Raw genomic sequence first — 21,916 nt, forward strand, 5'->3', positions numbered from 1 at the left:
ATAGAACGCCTAGGAAATGTGTGAAATATAAATCGTTTCATACATTGCCAGCTAGTTTTAGGCATTATAAACAATGCCTAGGCATTATATACAATGCTGGATTTCGAACTTTGCCAATAACATATACAATGGTCATTTTGAGGATATCTTTGAAATTACTATAAGTATGTTACAATATTTGTGTAAGCCTTCAGACCAGCTGGATGCATGAAGAAAAAAGCCTGTTACATGCTACCAAATGAGTAGTTCAACAAATGTGGCATTGTTGGATTACTCATTATAGTACCAAATGAGTAGTTCAACAAATGTGGCATTGTTGGATTACTCATTATAGTACCAAATGAGTAGTTCAACAAATGTGGCATTGTTGGATTACTCATTATAGTACCAAATGAGTAGTTCAACAAATGTAATGTAGAATTACTCATTATAGTACCCAATTAGTAGTTCAACAAATGTGTCATTGTTGAATTAATCATTCAATTCCAATCATTTAATACTTTTCATATCAACAGGTGCTGAGTTCCCACAGCGCCGTGGGGGTGGATCACGAATGGCAGCAGCATTGGGGGTGAGCAGCTCTTTAGTTAGTCCCGACGACTCAGAGTCAAGTTCCAAGTTTAGCCTCAGCAGTGCCTTTCACAGAAACAGTCGCACTCTCGGGTAAAGTATTTATTCACGCACTTTACTAACAATGTTTAATTTTGAAGGCTTTATCTCTATATGTTATTGAAAGCCTGCCTTTATGCATGCGCTTTAATAACTTCCAATCGCAAGTTCATAATCTGATTTTCAAATTTAGAATGTCTTTATTTAAAATTGACCTTTTTTATAGACGTATAAGGCTTTTTAATTTTCTTCAAAAAAGTAATTAAAACCGTTAAAATATTTTTATGGAGTTTAGTTCTCAGTGTTCATGTTTTCTGATTTTTTGAGGAGGGCTGGACCATGCCTTTTTATTTTTAATCCTAATGCTCCCTGTCCTTTTTCTTAATAACATTGATGCACCTATGCCATTTTTTTTCCATCGGGTTCAAATCCCGGCAATGGCTGGTTGATTCAAATTTTGCACCTGACTCGCACCAACCACAATGCTGATGTAAAATATTTTCAGTGGTAAACGGATCAAGGGTTAGAGTCCCCTTGCTGTCAGGCTAACCGTTATAGATTTTCGTGGTTTTCCTTTCCATGTAACTCAAATGTGAGTTAGTTCTATCAAAAAATACTCTACATTTTCCAGTAACTGTTTTGTTCTAGTAGTTGGACTTTGAACATAACGTCTAAACAATATCCTATGTCTTTTAAATAGAATCCTATAGCAAGTACAGCTACATATATTGGTCAATATTTGATGATTTTTTTTCTTTTGCCAATCAAATAATCAAATTCACCTCACTTCCTGTATACTCCACTGAAATATCAGAGTGTTCTGACCAATAGTTCTTTTTCATAACCTTTTAAGGATATAACTTTAATTGCAATCATTTATTTAACAGAAAGTATTAATAAAGTTGATTTATTTGTAGGGAATTCACGGGTCGTTCTTCAGCATATGGGGGACCGGTCCATCCATCATCCCGAGATGCAGAAATGGATGGCAGCTTGTCCGACACAGCTGTTGGACTGGCCACAGATAATAAGACCATGATTCGACGACCCTCCACCTACTCTGCCACCCCCTACCTTTCCAAAAAGAGCAACAGCACTTCACAACTGAGTGTCACAGGTATGTAATTCATTGATGGTACGAATCCACAGATATGTATTTAAATCCATTTTTCAATTGATACCAAAAATATCCTTTAGAAGAGAAATGTGGCTTCTTTATAGATTTAGCATCCTTTATTAGAGTAGTCTTTAGCTGATATGCTCACCTCAATTAATTTAGTCTGTGATAAAGAAATTGATGGGGTAATAAAATTAACAAGATTCCCATGGTCCTTAAAAACTGCTTAATTTTTTTTTGGAATATAAGGGCGCTTAAAAGTACTTAATTTTGGTACAAGGTTTTTAAAGTCCTTAATTTTTCAGCATCACTAGAGTTGATCGGAACAATTTTTCAGTTCAATTTTTTAAAACAAAATACCGTTCTTTTATCACCTAGAATTAGACCACGCATAGAGGGTGTGCATCATTTTAGAAAGACAAAAATGAATGTGTTAGAGGGGGCTTCAGGCAGGGGGAAGAAAGCATGTCCTTTTATTAATATATTGGTTCTTGCATAATGCTTTTTTAAGTTGAAGACCCACATTAACCTTCAAAATTCAAAAAATTCAGTTCTACTGGTAATCTGGTTATAGGAATTAAGTAAAACCCTAAGAAAAGAAGTATCAGAAATAATTTTTGAACTAGAATCCATAACGAAAACTATTTCCTAAAATCTTGAGGAATTAAATTAATTTGTATAATATTTCAATGTGTAATAAGTAACTAAATTTATTGAAGGCAGTGACATTTTTGTGAAATTCATGATTGTACTAAAAATTAAATAGATCTGTAATAAACAGGGTTGGAAAAATCCCAGCCCACCTATGTTTTTCATCAAAAACCTGGATTTTATTGGGTTTTTGATGAAAACCTCAAGTTTTTTCCAAAATACTTCAATTTTTTTTCCTGCGTACTAAATAAGAATGCATGGTTTGCTTCTAACAAGAAAGTTAAATATTTGTTAATTATTTGTAATTTGTTTAGTTGCAATGTAAAAAAAATTTTAAGTTTTAGACTGTTATGCTATTATTTTTGTTTCTTAAGGATAAGCAGATTGTTATATAATATTTAAATCTACTCAATTAAAAGATCCTTAGATTTTAATAAAATCTTTATTCAGTTAACATTGCAGCTTAATATACTGTTTTTTTTGTTTTGTTTTTTTTTTTTTTATTAAATTTTTGGTTGGTTAAAAATAATTTTGTGTAAAGCTCATCATAAAAGTAAGTATAGCACATTTGTTGTTTAGTTATAATTTCAAAATTGTTAAGTTATATACCGTTTTCAATATGTTTTTCATAAAAAATTTCAATATTTTTTTACAAAACGTTACCTGATAAGGTGATATTACAGGATTATTTTATAATAAAAGAATACCACTTTCAGTTTTCAACCGTTAATTTGTGATAAAAATAAAATATTGAATCATAATAATAGTTAGAGTATATTATGAATGATAGAGGATGATAAAGAAATATTACTAGTAAAAATCTATAAGTGATTAAAATAAAAATAATTTATTAGTATTTGTTAATTAAGGAATGTTATTAATTTTCTGGCCATAGGAATATGTTGATGCCTTTAAAAATCGTTTTAGACCCTTTTGTTTACATGTTTACTAACTGATAAAAAACTAATGATAAGAACTAATAAAAACAAATTGGTAGGAAAATTATGAATCTTCTCAAATGTAATTGTATATTTATTCTATAAAAATTTTCATAAAAATATTTATCGCAATGAATTTAAAAAATATATTGAATTAAGCCTTTTGAAAAAAATGTGGAATGATTTAAGGTGCTTAGATATTTTACATGGCACAGTTAAGAAAACTATTCTCAATCATAACTCTAATTCAACTTTTTAGTATTAATTATCTTAATATATACCCTTATAAATGAAACATTTTATTAAAAGGAAAGAAAGAATTTTTTTGGCCTAACTGAACATTTAGCAAGATTGGCCCACAAATAAATATGTGATGCAGGTCTAGTAGTGAAATATAAAAACTTGTTGTAATAAATTTTTCAATGTTTTTGCCAAATTTCTTTATTTGCTCTTTTTTTTATTTATATATATATATACATGAAAAAAATTGCAAATCCTAATTTCTGGACTTAATTTTACCATTCAATTTCATTGAAATCATTAAAAATTGAATACGTATTAGTTTCATAGATGACGTTAACCTTTAACAATCTGAAAATGTTTTTTTAGAAAACCCAACCCGGGTTTGCAAAAATTGCCTGGTACTTCTTTGGCGAGCCCTGTTAATGAATGTAATTATACCAGTGCTTACGTTATAATAAAATTGTTTATTATTTTTTTATGAAATGTAACTAATTGGCACTGTCATTTGTACTATATATGTATATATTCGATCATTAACAATCATTCTATTTTAAAAAAGTCCTTAATTTTTTCAAGAAAAGGTGCTTAAAAGTGCTTAATTTTTGCTTTTTTAAAAGAGTGGGAACCCTGGAAAAAAAATTTTAGAACTTGAAAAAAAATTTACAGACAAATGTTAGAAAAAAATATTTTTTAAGCAATTAAAATCAATTATAGATAAATTGATTTTTAAAGACAATTAATTTTTTATGTGAGATATTCGATTTATGTGTGAAAATTGTCAGGAATGAGTTTATAAAAGTACTTGTGTAATATTTGAGTAGCTTAGTCAAAGAAATTATATTTTTTCAATGGTTGGATCCTATTTTAGTTTTATACAACAATGGTGTAGTTTGTTAAGTCTTAGTCTTAGTTTGTTAGTCTTTGTTAAGTTTGTTAGTCTTAATGGATGAAGGGTGCTAAGTGGCAGTTTTAGACATTTTCTGAAAAGAATATATTTACTCAAATCCTTTCATTAAGATCTTTAAACCTGTTATTTTAGATCTAGAAAGGCTCAAAAAAGTTTTTATCCCTTCCAAAAAATAAAGACTTTACCTAGAGAAGATAGCACTTGACACCATTCATACTGAAAAATGTTTCCCTCAAAATTCTATGCAAAATTCTTCCTTGTTAAAAGAGATAAGGGTTAAAACAATGCATTCCAAAAGAAATAATTAAACATAAAATGTCACCATATTGATTAGATATACTATAAGATACACTATATTAATTGTCACTATAATGTTAATTAAATTGATAAGAAGTACTATATATCTGGCTACGATTCGCTTTCCAAATATATAATTAAAATTTGAAATGAAATGAAAGTTATTCTCAGTTAAAAAAAAAAAGGTTACATCTTTAAAATGCGGAATAGTGGGTACCACATCGATTCTTAGCAAGACTTGAAAAATAATAATCTTTAAAACATAAAATCTATACTTAGAAAACAGTTATTAGTTATAAATCTTTTTTTATATATGAATGCACTTTATTATAAAACGAAAGAATTGAGAACGATACTTATTTATAGAAGAAACTTATACAGCCAATCAGAATCATAATTTGATGATGTGTACATGATGAAAAATAACCTAATCACAAAATAAGAATAAATCACCAACTTTTTATTTATTTTTCAGATGTTTCCAATCTTATATTTAATCAAATCCATCAAAATCAGATTCTTCACTTTGGCGAAAAAATAATTGTTGTAGTTCATCATCGAGTTCATTTTCCATCTCATCAGTGCAGAACCTCATTTTTTTTCTATTTTAAATTTTTTTCTTCTTTCATACATCAGTTAATCAACAGATTGGTGTCAATTTACGTACTTTCCCAATTTATTTTTCAGAGGCACATTTTAATGCTGAAGTGCTGTTTTTTTTATTATTTCTTCTATATTGTATACATTAGTTAGGAAAAGGAGTAGAAATTTTTAATCAGTGTTGAAAAATAAATATGTAAAAAATTTCAACTAATTCTAAATTTCATCTGCAGTAATTGGATCGATGAATAGAATAAAAATATTTTATATTCTAGTTTTGTGACAATTGGAAAATAAAATATTTAAAAAGAAAATGTAGGTGAGGAGGAGCGAGTAAAAAATATATGTACTGGTTTATTCTTAAGTTTCAAATCGGAATTTGTAACCGATTTGTAGATGTCAGATTAAAGATGGTTCTTCCTTAATCGAAAACTTCTTTTATCACCCTATACATAAAAAAAGCTTTCAGAGTGAATATTCATAATTTCGGAAACAAATATTGTAAAAATCTGTTTTTGAATAAATCCGCTGTGATTATAAAATCATCACTCTTAGCTTGGGGGGAATGATTTCTTTGTTTAGGCCATGGTCTATCTTCTGGAAATTACTGTACTAAAAAATTGCTCAGAATCTTCTTTCCATAAGAACTTTGATGCTGCACCCATTTAAGCTCTTACACTAGTAAATATTCAATATTTCTTATGGCCACCAAATAATACACATTTTCTTTTCAAAAACTAATATTTTTTTCCAATTATTAAACATCTTAGAAGGCTAGATTTAGTACCGTCTTTTGGCATGTGCACAACTGGGCAATCTCTATAGGACCAGGGCATTTGCAGACGATAGGATGAAGTCTCAAAACATACTTAGAAATTGCAATACTACTTAGTGGCCACGTAAATTTGTTATTAAATTTATCTAATGAAAATAAAAATTGCAATGTTTCCCCTTTGAAAGTTGCGCATTAAAAATATATATATATATAATTTAAATATCTATCATTTAGTCATTTGCAGCCATTCGTATCATAATAAAAATTGTATTTTAAAGAACTTTAACCAATTAAAATATAGAGCTGAATAACAATATCTATAGCTATATCGCTTTAAATATCTATATCTGAATATAAAAAAATTCAGAATTCAGTCACAATATGATATTTATGTTATCGAATCTTAGAAATTATTAATACGCTAATTTTATATTTAATTCTAGCTATAAAAAAAAATTTAAAAAGGAAAGAATGGAAGAAAGAAAAATTTAAACCTATTTTGTCAAATTAATGAAGAAGAAACAAATTTTTAGAAAGTAAATTTTCTTTGGTACTGTTATGTATCGAGGGTTTGTGAAAATTTATTCACAGCAGTGTTTATTTTTGTATATTAAGCACCGTAATATTTGTAGCACATATTATCGCAAATAGTTAAACATCATTGGTGTCAATAATATTTGACGACTTTTCTATGATTTTCTAAAACAGAGTACTACCTTTTCAATTTAAAGTTCAAAGGTTTGTGGGTAAAATATTTTTACTGTGCAAAACTGAAATATTAGAAATAGGTTATGCCAAGTGCTCAATTTTTTCTTTAAAGAGTGTTTTTTTCTGCATTTATGAGTAATTTTCCTTCATTAAAAACTATATAAATGGAGTATTTTTTTCTCTAAACAGTGAAAATAAATCAATAATAGTAGCTTTTCAGAAAGTGAAATGGGTTGAAAATTAAATGTTAATAATTTATTAGTAATAAATTGATTTTAACTAAACATAATTTTTAATAAAATCAAAAAATCACAATTTTTTTATTTATATAACGAATTATTTAAATTGAGCGGATTCCATATTTTTATATATATAAAGAAAAATTTTTTTGGATGTATTTTAACAAGCCTGATTCTTTCCTATTGAGTCTGTTTAATTAATATGTTTCCATTTAAGCAATTTATTTTTCTTAGCCCTGAAAGAGCCTTTTTTTAATGTTAATTGCAGCCTTTCCGATATCTTTTCTGATGATTATGTCACATAAAATATGAATGAAAAATTATGATGAGCACTGAGCAGAGGTTTGGCACCTAAGATATAATTTCAAGGACATTTTATTTACTTAAAAAAAAAATCATTTGGCAATGACTCGTAGACGACAAACTTCTTTCAATTTTTTTTAAATCTTAAGTATGGACATGGTTTCTAGGCAGATATTTAAAATAAAAAATGCTTAAATTTAGCAACTTTTTTTTAAAAAAAATCAAAAACTTGAACTTGATAATAACTTGAAGAAACAAATTAGCAGTGTCATCTCTAATATTACATGCAATTCAAATGGGAATTTTTAAAAGTATTCTTTAAAAAATTATCCTTAGGTTTTCATGAAATTCTAAAGTATGTAAATTATGATAAAAGTATAAGATAGTTAGATATTTTAAGTAAATGATAAAATTTGAATTAGTTTAAAATGTTTGTTGTGAATTTTATTTAATTTCATTATAATATTGTTTGGGGGAATATAACTTAAGTTTTTAAAAAAGGTATGAAATAAATTTGATCTATTTGGTGAAAAAAAATTTCTAAATGAATTGGAATTGAAATATACCCTTTCTTATCATAAAATGTGATGTGTGTGTGTTCTGTAAAAAGGGAACAAGAAGAGGATTTTCTTCAGACTTCGTAATGATTCCTCGTCTTCCTTTGTGGTGCGTCGGAGCGAAGAAGTCTTGCCGGATTTCAGGGCCGGCAGCAGTAGTGTCTCCTCCGATGGCAGCATTAGCGGGGACAGCACGACGTAAGTCCTCTTTTCACCTTCTCCTGTACAAAAACAGTGGCCCACTTTCTCCTCAATGTCTTCTTTGTGAATAAGGAAGAGTCTTCCTATGAATGTAGTAGTCAATTTCAAAACTACTCCATGCTTCCTTTTTTCAGTGATTCATTTACTCAGAGTTTTGTCTTATCTGTTTCTTTATGGTGTCACTGTCTTTCTGAGGAGGTGAAATTGATTTAATATTAACAATTACGTGTGAAAAAGAGGCGAGTCGGGGCTGATCGGATCGAAGGGGGCGATTAGCTTAAATAATATTGTCTTCTTGCAGGCGGAGACCGACTTTCTGGAATGACACCCTCACCGACTGGCACGGTCAAGATCAATGGGCGACTGTAAGTACTTGTGGCCACCGCACACATACACATTTGCACATCCGCTCGAGGTGGATTTCTTTTGCAATTCTACTTGACTCACGACTAGTGTGCAGAGTGAATCAAGTAGGTATTAAGAAGAAGTCCATCTCGCTTTGTTCATGGTCCCGCTTTGTCTTTTGTGGTGGCGCTTGTTCGACTCAATTCGACTGTCAGTACTTTTTTTTTCTTTCTTGTATTCCTTCTCCTAATTTGCACGTGCCTTGGGTGTGCTCTCTTTTGCCTTCTACTCCTTTTAAAAAGCATGTCTCCCCCCTCGCTCCGAATGCCCCGAATCACTTCTCTGTGTTGTTGCTTTCCTCTTTACCTTTCTTCATATTAATTTATAGTGAGTGCTGTTTGTGTGACTAACATTTCTTACTCAGTGAAATGTATTGTAGAATGGGTTAGCTAGAAACAATAGCCAGAAATTTTATTTATTTATTTGTTTTTTACAATTTTGTTCAACCGTAAATTTGTATTATATTATCCTTAAATTGACATTTCATCTTTTTAGAATCTTCTTGAGTTCTGCAAAATCATTTAACAATAAAAATGCATAAGCAAACAATGTGATAACATTGATATATATATATATATATATATATATATATATATATATATATATATATATATATATATTGATATACACACCCTGTAAAAATCAAGATTTTACTGATACTAAGTTTCTTTAAAGTAAAGAAGTCTAAGTAACAACTTTTTCTTGTAAGTAGTAACTTATATAAAGAGTACTTATCAATTATTAGATAATTTAAATATTTAATAATGATGAAATCTCTCCATCCACCCAGCTATAGATCAATGGGTACTAGCTTATCTGGTAAGTAAAGGTGGCCAGTACGCAATGTTGATCACATTACCACTATCATATACACATGTCATGTATTGTTTACACTCTTCTTGTACACCTGTTCTGGGCGATATCGGAATTTTTAATATTGTGATATATTGTCAAAAAATATCCATATTTCATGATATATTGCAATATTTTCAATATAGCTACTATACTTGAATTTTTTTTTAAAATTGCTCTATGTTTTCATTACTCAAATGTAGAAAAACACATTCTTCTCTAAACACTATTATTAATCATAATTTTAAAAATAACAGACTAATTATAAAAAATTTTATCTATAAACTGAGAGTTGAAAAATTATGTTTTTGTGTACGTGTACATATATATAAACTAAACTACGCATTTATGATTTATGCTAAGATTGCCGATGGTACAAAAATTTTAAATGGCTGTTCTTTGTTTAAAAAAAACTACGAAATATGGTTGTTGATTGAATGATGTCAAAATGTTGTGATAACTACTACTATAAAAATGCTTATTCGAGAAATGATGTTTAAAAAAAAAAGTGGTTATATAAAAAAGTGTTAAAAAAAAGTATTTTTATAGTTATCTCCTAAATTTTGAGCTTATTGATACCCTATCGACTCCTCTCGACTTAATGGACTTAAGTTACCTTTTTCTTTAATGTTTGTAGCTGTCAGTCAGTTTTATCTAAGATAATTGTGGCAAAAATTTGTAGGTAGATATATATTATGTTAAATCGCATTTTGTATTTTACGTATTAAAATTATGTATTTTTCTTTCTTTTTTTTTTTTTTTTTTTCTTTTTTTTTTTTTAATAATGAACAAATGATGTCTCAAAAGTTTTGCTCTTCTCGACTCAAGTAAAAATGCTACTAAATGTCTGTTTAAGAAAATAAAAAATGCTTCTAAATGTCTTAAATTTTGGCTCTCAAATTTTAAACATTGTCTAAAAAAATAATTTATTGACTGTTTATGAACAATTTATTGAATTTTGATGAATTAATGTATTGTTGATTTAAAGTTACTCTCCTAAAAATTTTCCTATACTTATTTTTTAAATCACTTTTGAATTTAAGGAAATACTATAAAAACAACCAATTGTTCATCTTTTTTTCACAAACTAAACATTCTTGTCACAAATAATAATTATTAACTAAAGATATTAAAATACTGAAGGAGATTTCTTTTTATCTTTGGCTTTTCTAATTATGAATTTAAATTTCTGAAACAATAACGTCAGAAAAATTGTTAATCGAATTTAATTAGCTTTTTTGTTATCCATATAGAAAATCCATTCTTGTAATGTGTGATTTGATTTTTAATAAACATAAATTTTCAATATATTAATATATTCAATATATTCAATATATATAATTAAATTCAATGATAAAATCTGGTTAAATTTCAAAAAAATGCTATCTGTGCACTAAAATAAATGTCTTGATATATCTGTCAATATACTTAATATATCGCCAACTCCATCAAGTGAAAAAGTGCCGAGCAGAATTCAGTACCTTTGTTCCTGAACCGTTAAACACTGTAGTCTGTTAAAATTATTAATCACTAGTACTTTTTCATGAAATAGATTTACTCATTGATTCACAATATTATCATCTGACAATATTTTTTATTATTCATCATGTGTCGTTATTTTTGGGCATTTATCGTATGTCTGTTTTTTGTGATATATAATGTTAGTAGGTATTTATCCTGTTAATGTTTTATCTTGAAAAGATTTTTTTTAAAATTGTTTTCTCGATGATCGAAAAATATGAATATTTCACTATAAATCCATATATTGCCTAGCACAGGGTGCGTAGCGTTTGTAAAAAGTACTTAAAGGTGCTTTTTTGGGGATTTCGTTTTTAAAAGCTTTTAAAGGTGCTTTTTTCAGCTAGCGTTTTGGAAAAGTGCTTTTTTTTTTCGAATATTTTTTTTTCCTTCCCTTCAGTGATATCTGGTGGATCCCATGCATTTCACGAAAAATGGGGAGTTTGCCACGTAATAATTCACGCGGACTTCATGTCGTACCAACTTTGTGACTTGCGCATGCGCGCACGCTTGAAACCGAAACCCGAGTGCTCCAATTCGGATAGAGAATATCAGATCCTTATGAAATGTTTTTCTTTTTAATTTATTTTAATTTTGTTCTTGTTTATTTTATTTTACTTCTAACACTTGTTTTGGCTTAGAGGGTAAAGGTACTTTTGTTCTGAGTTCAGGGTCAAGTTGAATTCACTCGGTGATGTGGGAAAGTACTGATTGTTTCGATTTACGCCCGTTTCTTTTTGGTTTTTTCTTAACTCTAAACTGTTTATAAAAATTTTTTGTTTTTCAATGATATCATTGATTAATATGAATTTTTTGAGTGCTTGAAAATTTTTGTAAAGTGCTTAAAAAGTTTTTAAAAAGTGCTTATTTTTGATTCAAAGATTTGGCTACGCACCCTGCTAGCACTCTTTTGGTATTTTTGATATTTATAAAGTTTAAAAAATTTCTTATTTTTTAATTATAAGTATTAATTTAGTTACTCACTGAACATATAAGGTTTAAGACAATGAGATTTTTTATTGCACTATTTGCAGTAATTTGACTTACCTTTTACTAAACTACTTACAATTGTTAGATGTAAAAAGAAATTGTTTTTTTCTTTAATTTTTTGTTTCAGTTCCTTATTGCTATTTTAATTTTATAAAACTAGATAAGACATTTTATTGTAGTTCAATATAGATAAATAGTTTAAGACTTTATCGAAAAATTGTATGAGATTATATTAAAAAAAAATATTAATAATTTCTTTTGTGTAACATTTTAAGTATATATTTAAGGCATTGTTGTTTGATTATAATGAACTATTATCGATAAATTAATTGTTTTAAATTAAATGCCATTTTCAATGGCAGTTTTATTTTTAGCAAAATTTCCTTATAAATATGATTGTTTTAAATAATTATCATACAGCACCCTTTCCTTAAAAATTCTACTTAATTTTTCTTTAATATAACTTAAGCAGAGTTCTAAAAAGAGTTAAAATAAAAACGTCAAGGCTGGAATCGAAAATGATTCCTTTGAATTACAAACAAAGACGTATAAAAGACAAAACTTGTAGCCAAACTGCGCATAGAAAATCACTTCAATTTATACACTTGGATAGAATTATTGAAAAAAACTGCTGACCTCTTAGAAAACTTTGAAAGAACCAATAATAATTGAATTAATAAATTTGAAAACAAAAACATTTAAGTATAATGCTATGATTACAATATTCTAGCAGTTTCTATCCCACCCATTTTACAATGTCATTTTACAAATTGTCATATTTAAACATGCAACAGCAAAATGATCTTTACTGTGCTTTCATGTTAAAATAATGGTCAACTTCCATATTCTTCTCATTTTCCATTATTGTAAAGATAAAAGGTGGTTTATCCAAAAAGCTTTTATCCTTGTTGATAATATTTGTTACTAATTGTACCCATTAAAATACTATCTTGATTTTTAAGCAGAAAACTTCTTGAGATTCAAGAATACCAAATTGTATTTATTTTGATTTTTAAAAATAACTCATGTGCTTAATCGAAAGAAATGCAAATGTAATTGAATCAAATTTATAACGAATAATTTAAATTATAATTGTCACTTGTTATAGCTTATAATCAATTACTTTGTAATTACGCCAAAGGCGAGAAATTTTATAGTTAAAATTGATCTTATTTTAATGAGTATTTTCAAAAATAAATGTAAATATTGGCAAAAAAGCAAATTTTTTTTTGCGACTTTGAATGTAGAAATTGTAATTTTAAACAAATGATGGAGCAATTTTTTTTATTAATACTTTTTTTATTACTAAGGAAGGTTTTGAAGCAACCATTTTACCTGAATGCTTTCATAATTCAAATATAACAATGTAATTGGAAAAAAAATTACTCCATGTTTTTTCATTTATTTCATATTATAATTTTTTGATGCTCGTTTTTCCTAAACTTTCCAGTATTGTAGCAGGACTCTGTCGATTGTATATTTTTATTTCTTATGGCGGACACTTTATTTTTAAGTCATTTAAATTTTTGTAATTGTTGAACGGCCAAATTGTTTAGTTTCTGCTTACCTTTAGTAATTTTAATACGAAAATAACGTAATATTTTATTTTTGTATGTTTAATTATTTTTTGTAAAAATAAATTAAAATTGTGTTCTTTGTAGATGGGGATCGAGACTTCTCCCGGAAGCGGGCGAGGGTTTCGTGGAAGGATTAGGCCCAGGTCAGCTGGTAGGGAGACAAGTTCTTGCCTCCCCCACTCTTGGCGAGATTCAGCTGGCCATTTGCGAGAGGAAAAGCTGCCTAGAAGTGGAGGTGATTCGAGCCCGTGGTCTCATGCCCAATCCAAATGCCAAAACTCTTCCAGGTATTCTGCCACTTGAGTTTTTTTTTTTAATGACAAAACTAGAATTACTTTTATTTTCATTAATAAACTGCACATTATTTCAATACTGTGAAACAACCTACTCAGGGGCGGATCCAGAAATTTTTCCTGGGGGGGGGGTCATAGACTCAGATTCCCCCTTATGTCCCCTTAAATAATTTTTGAAATATTTTATTTCTTTTGCAAACTGATAAGAAAATTATTTTTTTTATTTTATTTTTCAATTTTGGGGGGAGGGGGTCATGACCCCTATGACCCCCCCTCCCCCGCTGGATCCACCACTGAACCTACTTCAATATTGTGCATTATTTTAGTAATTGAATTTTAAATTGCTAAATTGAAACTTTTCACAAAGAGTACAATATTTAAACCTTATTAAAATGAACTTAATAACTGATTCTTTACTCCCTGTGTACATATTCTTAAATTGCTTCCGTGATTCATAACCATTGCCGCGTTTGAAGATCGTATGCAACAGTATTTTTAATGATGCATTTTAAGGTAACGATACAAAGCCTATTAAACAACCGTCTGGGGTCAGTGGGGACCTCTGAAGGGTGAATGGGTAGTAGTGATTGGGAGGGGGTGAGCTGCTTGACAGTGATGCATAGGAACTCATTGAAAGTCAAAAGGAAAGAGGTGTGCGAACTTCACGCTTTATTTAGAAACTTTTCCCCCTATGGTGTTAGAGAAACACAAAATCCTCTTAATTTGTAACAGATTTGTTGAGATGGACCTTTTAATTTATTTATCAAAAATTCGGGACTTTTGGGAATTTATTTTTGAAATCCCAGCATCTAGTAAAACAAATACTTTTTTAATAAAATTGCAATGTGTTTACTGTTGACTACCAAACGCAAATTTGTTATATAATTAAAATCGCACCATCATAAATACCCAAATTACTGAAAAAAATTTGGATAAAGCCAACATTGTATAATGCTTTCTGTTAATCACTGATATTTTAATGGTAATGTTATCATTAGTTCATAGAAATTTTGATTCTTGAATGGAAAAAAAAGACTAATATTTCTATCATTTAATAAGCTTTTTATAGGTTTTTCTCATTAAATATTTTATTTCTTTCCATTTTGTTTTCCATTATCCTGTTTGGTGTTTTTCAGTAATCAATTTTATTACAGTGTGCTTTTTATTAGTGAATGTTAGAGAGTAGATAAAATAATTTAAAATACATTATATTAATAATGTATCTTTTAAACTTGAACGAGGAAAGTTGTTTTAGACTTTGTTTTACTGCAGTGAAAAAAATTTTAAATCTTAAAATTCCTATAAAAATTTCCATTTTATGCTCAATTTAAGAAAACTGAATTCAATTCTATCTAAATTTATGATTAACGTAATATAATGCATACATTAAAATGCCTTTTTGTATAATTTTAAATGCTATACAAATATTTTAAAAAAATAATAGTTTTTTCTCTTTTTTTTTTCAATTTTGTTTCATTGTATTATATTTGCATCGTTATAGTAATTTCGTTCTTTTTGGTATTAATGTCCTATTACTTTTGAGTCTTAAATTTGGACACAGTATATCTCGTTAACAAATTATTGAAAATTTACTCAAGGCAGTATTTTGTGACAAAAGGGTTCATTTTGAATGTGAAACTCTTCCTATTTAATGTTGTATTCAGCATTTGTTATACAATCGTCATTAAAATGGATTGGATATTTTATTTTGCTGTGCCCCCAGAAATATCTAAGTACCAGTCAATAATTCGTTTCTCTTTTGTATACGGGATGTTTCATAAAGTACGCCCTTAATTTACATGTATTGAATCTCTACCGAAAAAATCAGTACAAAAAAGCATACATATTAGTTTTGAATGAATAAGTAAGGAAAAAAGCAATGAGAACCAAATTGTCTCTATAGAACATGATTGTAGATGTTTTGAATAATCTGTTTGTCTCCTCCAGCAATTAAACTAGTTTCATGCATGTGTCATCTACTACTGTGATTTGTCACATAGTGTTTTTGTTTTTTTCTTGCGATGTGTGTACTTTTTTGTTTTCTTCTTTGATTCATTATTCATATTCATTAGAAAGGGACTTTACGTAACACTTTGTGTATGCAAGTTACAAATCAAAGCATATAAATGTTTAGTAATTAACAATAATAAAAAATTATTCTTTTCATTAACTAAATTTTGGACAATTATTAATTGGACACAAATTTTTTTCTTCTGTTTTTTTATTCTTATTCCTACTTACTTAAGCTTTTATTTGGCCTTTAAATAATGCTTTGGTTTTACTTCAAGCAGTTTTTTTTTAAATATTAATTTGATATCATTTTTTTTATCTTTTTGCATGCACTATTTTACCCACTTGTAGTTTCAACATTTTCATAAAAATCAGGGATTTTTTCTAAGTACAGTTTTAGTATTTAGGGAGAAAATTAGGACTATCTACATGTAGAACCACTGGTGGGATTATAGGTTGTTTTAATATCTTAATGTTTATAAAAGTTTGTACTTTAGCATAAGTTTTATTTTCTTGTAGCTCCTTACGTGAAAGTGTACCTCTTAGACGGGGGCAGGAAATGTGTTGCTAAGCGAAAGACAGCCACTGCAAGAAGGACATTGGATCCTCTCTATCAGCAACAATTATTATTTTCAGAAGATTTCAGGAACTGTGTCTTGCAAGTAAATATCATCAACTCTCATGAACTGCTATCATATCAAATGGGGGAAAAAATCTATTTTTTATGGGGTGGGCAAAAATAAGAAACAAAAAAAAACTTTTATCAATTGAATTTCTATTCCCATTTCCTTCTTGATACCACTTTTCTCCATTAGACAAGGTGCATAGCATTTTTAAAAAGTGCTTTAAGGTGCTTATTTTTTATTTGCGTTTTTTAAAAGCCCTTAAATTTTCTTTTTTTTTTCAATTCTGAATTTATAAAAATTGCTTAATTTTCTATCTTTTAGAAAGAGATTTTTTTTGCCGTGTCGACTGTCATTTTAAATTACAAAAAGCACATGATTTTCACAATTTTTTCTGAAAAACTTATCAGAAACTAGGTATTTTATCATGATTATGTAAAAATTATGAAAATGTTTTTTAATTTTATTGATTTTATGTTTATAAATTAAAAACTTTCAAACGATAGAAAAATGTAATTTTTATTACTGCACATATCCTAATTATGTTTTTTTTTTTGTTTTTGGAAAGTGATTAAAAATGTTTTTTTGGGTGTCTGAAAAGTACTTAAAAGGTGCTTATTTATTATTGTTTAGATCTAAAAAGTATAATAAAAGAAAACTTTATTTAATTCTGATAGTAAAATAAAAAATATAATTCCATTTCAGCATACGAGGGGTATCCGAAAACCAATTTCCGTTAAGCACTTTACAAAAGAAGTTAATGATTATTACGGAGAAAAAAACGTTTTAGTGCATAATTAAATGCAGTACTTAGGTAATTTTTCATTTTGCTTACATTTTAAAAAAAAATCTATATCAAAACAAAAATCTGTTATGCTACTGTTGGCTCCAAGAAATTCTGTAGATTCTTAACTATTAAAGCTAAGAGCTTGCAACTTTATTTTTAACTTGCCAAATACTCGTTCATTATACACAATTATAAAACGAAATAGTAAACAAGCAATAAATCAAAATTAATACTGATCAATCATGCACGTAACTGAAATGTGTAGAGATGTCTAAGCTGATGTCACTTCATTTACCTGCCTACTGAAATTTCATCTATGATCAATCAGTTACTAGTAGCAAGTAGTTGGAATACGTTTCATTTTAAAGTAAGCAACTGGTTGCTATCAGCAAAAACATTACAACAATCGATTGAATGATGGTACTCAAGTGATATAGAACATCTTGAACATCTCTATATAAAGACAAAATTAAAAAAGTTCAAATACTTATTTTTATTATTATTATTTGTTTCCTTCCCTGGGACTTAATTTATTAGATTGAGAAAAGCACGCCCAATTCATTAAAATAAAGCAGTGATTCTGCTAGACTTTATAAATTGTGAATCTGTAGAATCTGGGACATCCAAATTTCTGTCTCTTTTTACTAAAAGCAGGTCTTTATTTAAAATATGAATTTTCCCCTTTATCCATCTATTAGTATATGCTTTTATCGATTGTATCTATTGATCGACAAAACAATGCATTTTGAATCAAAAATAGTTATATTTGAACTATCAAGGCTTTTAATTAGGACTGTTCAAACACCTGTATCAAAGAATCATTCTAATTTTCTCCTTTGGCTATTAACTACAATGAAAAAGACATTTTTATATATATATATATATATCAGGAGTTTGTTTAGAAGAATTTGGGTCCGTTAATGGATCCTTCACAAAATATCTTTTCATAAAAAGGGACCCTTCAAAAAAAAATTTTATCTTTTAATCAGACCCATCTCAAATTTGTTTATCTTCATTATTGTTTTGTTAATCAAATAAACTCTTCCTGGGGGGGGGAGAAAGACAGTTTGACACAAACTAAGTTTCCCTTAAGTTTAAATTCCAAATGTAGTATTCTAAGAAAATATTTCTACTTTTACAAACATTGTGTGTGCATTCTTATTAATATTAAATCTTTTTTTTTTTGTAAATAAATAATTGACCCTTCAAAAAATAATTTCTCTTTTAATCAGACCCTTCTCAAATTTGTTTATCTTCATTATTGTTTTGTTAATCGAATAAACTCTTCCTGGGGGGGGGGGAGAGAAAGACGGTTTGTTGCAAACTAAGTTTCCCTTAAGTTTAAATTCCAAATGTAGTATTCTGAGAAAATATTTCTACTTTTACAAACATTGTGTGTGCATTCTTATTAATATTAAATCTTTTTTTTATAAATAAATAATTAATCAATTTATATTTATTCATAAAATTAATTGATAGAATATTATGAAAATAAAAATAAATTTCTGGCAATTTTTTTGAATAAAATATTATAAATTTAAGAATTGTTTAAGTTTACTTAATGCGTAACATATTAAAAGTGATATATTACTAAGTTGTGTTATTTAAAAATGTGAGTGATTTTGTTTCCATTATTAGTCCAAAATGAATATTCTGTGCTGAGCAATATAGACTAAATACCAAATATTTGTATGTCGCATCTCTAATTTAGTAGCAGCAATTGTTAAGCAAAATCTTGCATCTATTTACAATTTAAAAACTTCTTGAAAATGTTTTTAGCAATTTTTGCAACAGGACTCTATTTGCACAAATTCACGAAAGCAGGACTCTTGTTGAAAGAATGTGACTTAGCACTTATTTTATAATCACAAATTATGAATAGTTTTTTCACACTATTACAAAAACAGGACCTTTCACAAAATGTCTAGACAGACCCCTGTATACATATTCAAAGTTTGGTTTTATTTTGCCTTCATAAATCTGTTGCTATGCAATTTTTTTCCTGTGTTGGGGAATTATGCGTCATAACTTATTTTTCACGTCACCTCTGATATTGGGAGTATTTGACGTGTTATAGCGTGTAAGCGGAATCACTGTAAAAATTAACTATCGACGCTACAAATGAAGCTCTTGAATGTAGCCAACCCATTGTAGTAAAAATTAACAACAATTGAGAAATTTTCCTCATGAGCCACGTCGTGTCACGTCATTTTATTTTACCAACTACTGATTTTACATTATTTAGGTAAATAAAAATATGTTTCAAGAGAGTGTAACTGCAAACTAAATAAACACAGGTAAATACCAATTTGGTTGCATCCATTTATGCATTCATATTTTTTACTTGAATTTACGCAACATTACGATTGAAAAATAATTCATTATTAAAGAATATACAATGATCTTTTAGTGTAACTCTTTTTTTGATTAAATAGAGATGAGATAGCAAATATCTCTAATGTTATATTTTAAATAAATGAAGAATTTGCTTCCAACTTAATTTTCAAAAATTTGTAATGGTAAACTTATAAATTTTATTTATTTATTTATTTTTTTGCACTTCCCACCCAAATGTGTAAATTGAAATTTCTGACTATTTTTAGAATTGGGAACTAAAATTCTCCTTTTCACCTGCTATACAAATTTTGGGACCCTAGCACACCGCTTCTCAAACCGTTATACGAACTCCGTTTTCTGACATCCATAACAATAATAAATTCTTTTATTATTATGGATGCTGAAGTATATGTCCTTTACTTAAGTATTAAAGCAAATGGCTGAACGTACTTAATTTATTAGTTTGCTTAATGCTTTAATATTCTATCAAAAATTTGAATTATAAAAAATAATTTCAGCATACTTGCTTCTTTAATAATTTATATTCCTGTCTTTAATCCATTCACATTATGTTATATCTTGAACTCAATTTTTTTATAGCAGCCTTTGGCATAATTTTTATTTATTTTGTGTTTGATAATATTTTGTAACTGTCTCATATATAAGAAACTTTATTAAAACCACAAATTTTTATCTGTTAAAAATTTTCCTGTCTGTGTTTAAAAGTCTAAACATAAATTTTTAAATTTTGGTGCTTTAAAAGTTTATTTTCTTTACTTTAAAAAGTAGTCTGCATTGTTAGAAAAAAAATTTAAGTTAAGTTTATGATTATTAAGTTTTTTAAATAAATGTTTTTCTTTCAGGTGACAGTGTGGGGTAATTACAGTAATATAGAACGTAAGGTGTTTATGGGTGTGTCCCAAATAGTGCTTGACGATATTGATCTAGCAAAAGGAGTGATCAATTGGTATAAACTCTTTCACCAATCATCCCTGGTCAATAATCTGACGACAAGCAATGACCGCAGCTCTTTTCTCTCTTTGGATAGTTTTGGCTGACAAACAATAACAACAACCATTATTTCCTTGTTGCCTTTTACTCTCTCTATCTCTCTTTCCAGACGAGACACACACACACACTGCTGATGGCCACTGCTCGGAATCTTCGCTTTTCGAGGGAAGCGATAACTTTTGGTGGGCACTCTTGATAAGAAAGTGTCCACAGCCTTCCTCTCCTCCTCTCGAACTGTGACACACTTTTTTTGACTTTCATATTTTTCAATAAAAACAAATCATCCAAATAAAAAAAAAATGTAAATATTTCAAACTGTCTCTCATAAATATTTTAACTACGATTCAGCACTTTGTCTCTCATTACCAACATAATTGATGTTTCTGTCTGCACTACTGAGGTATGATATGCCACATTCTTAGAATGTCATTACCAGTGATGTTTTTGTCAGCCCTGTGTCTCCCATATGTCATACATTTTTTGCAATAGGTACAAACAAAGCCTAAGAATCCATCACGTTAAAAACCCCATATATATGGATTAATTTGTACGGCAGGTATAAATACAGTCGGACTTCTATTTATCGAGCTTCCATTTTGAGAATTTCTCTTTTATGAGATTTTTTTTCTTTGAGGAACCAAGAACATTTTGCAAATTTCTTTGTAAAATAAATTCCAAACAGCTAAGTGAAATTTCTATTTAACGTACTTTTCTTTAAGATCCACTTTCCCAAAATATTTCGGAACATTTCAAACTTGTTAACGCATTTTATGGGGGAAATGACCTTTTCTCTTTTTGTTTGCATTTCATAGGAATCCATGCCAGAAATAAATTTACGAGAAAGCATAACAGAAATTTTTTGAAGCATGAAACTATGAAGTTACAGATCGTACTGTTCGTAACAGTTTTGCTAAAGCTGGATTTTTAGTCAGCACAGAGAATTTGGAAAGTGCGGAGGGGGTGGATGACGTTCCTTTAGAGGAACTTAAAAAAAGTTGGGTACAGCTAAGAGAGAACCACGAAATTAATGATGATGTGCTGATTAATGATTTTCTTTTTATTGATTTTGAAGCTGCAACCACAGAAACATTAACTGAATCGGATATTTTGGACAGTATGAAAAATAAAAACAACACAGCAATAAATTGTGAGAAAGACAAAGACAGAAATGGTAAAGAAATCACCAAATCTTCATATGATAAAATCTAAAATCATTTGAAACAATTCGATAGTAGATAATAATTTACAAGGTAAAGGTGTATCAATTGCTGTTTTTATTATGTCTAGTGTTTAGAAATTTAAAACCTGTTTTAGTGTTTCAAATGGTAATTTTCTATTTAATGAATTTTCCATACAACGAACTTTTTA

General features: G+C 28.4%; 1 protein-coding gene across 12 annotated transcripts in view; it reads left to right on the forward strand.

Annotated features, from left to right (window-relative positions):
• The window catches only part of LOC107449379 (regulating synaptic membrane exocytosis protein 2), a 92,847-nt gene extending 71,956 nt beyond the window's left edge, over window positions 1-20,891 (forward strand). For 6 of the 12 annotated variants that reach the window (XM_071178230.2, XM_043043237.3, XM_071178234.2 and 3 more), the window contains exons 15-20: window positions 516-663; window positions 1,527-1,726; window positions 7,998-8,142; window positions 13,572-13,774; window positions 16,310-16,452; window positions 20,401-20,891. In XM_071178230.2, coding sequence (XP_071034331.1) covers window positions 516-663; window positions 1,527-1,726; window positions 7,998-8,142; window positions 13,572-13,774; window positions 16,310-16,452; window positions 20,401-20,595 — 1,034 coding nt within the window. In that variant the 3' untranslated portion in view covers window positions 20,596-20,891. Of the gene's footprint in view, window positions 1-515; window positions 664-1,526; window positions 1,727-7,997; window positions 8,143-8,446; window positions 8,616-13,571; window positions 13,775-16,309; window positions 16,453-20,400 lie in introns of all 12 variants that reach the window. The other 6 variants (XM_071178233.2, XM_071178231.2, XM_087166452.1 and 3 more) reach the window with 3 other exon arrangements.
• The last annotated feature ends 1,025 nt before the right edge of the window (window positions 20,892-21,916 follow it).

The sequence above is a fragment of the Parasteatoda tepidariorum genome, chromosome 6 (genome assembly GCF_982258835.1).
Source record: "Parasteatoda tepidariorum strain Cologne lab strain chromosome 6, Ptep-v5.0, whole genome shotgun sequence".
NCBI classification, from domain to species: Eukaryota; Metazoa; Arthropoda; class Arachnida; order Araneae; family Theridiidae; genus Parasteatoda; species Parasteatoda tepidariorum.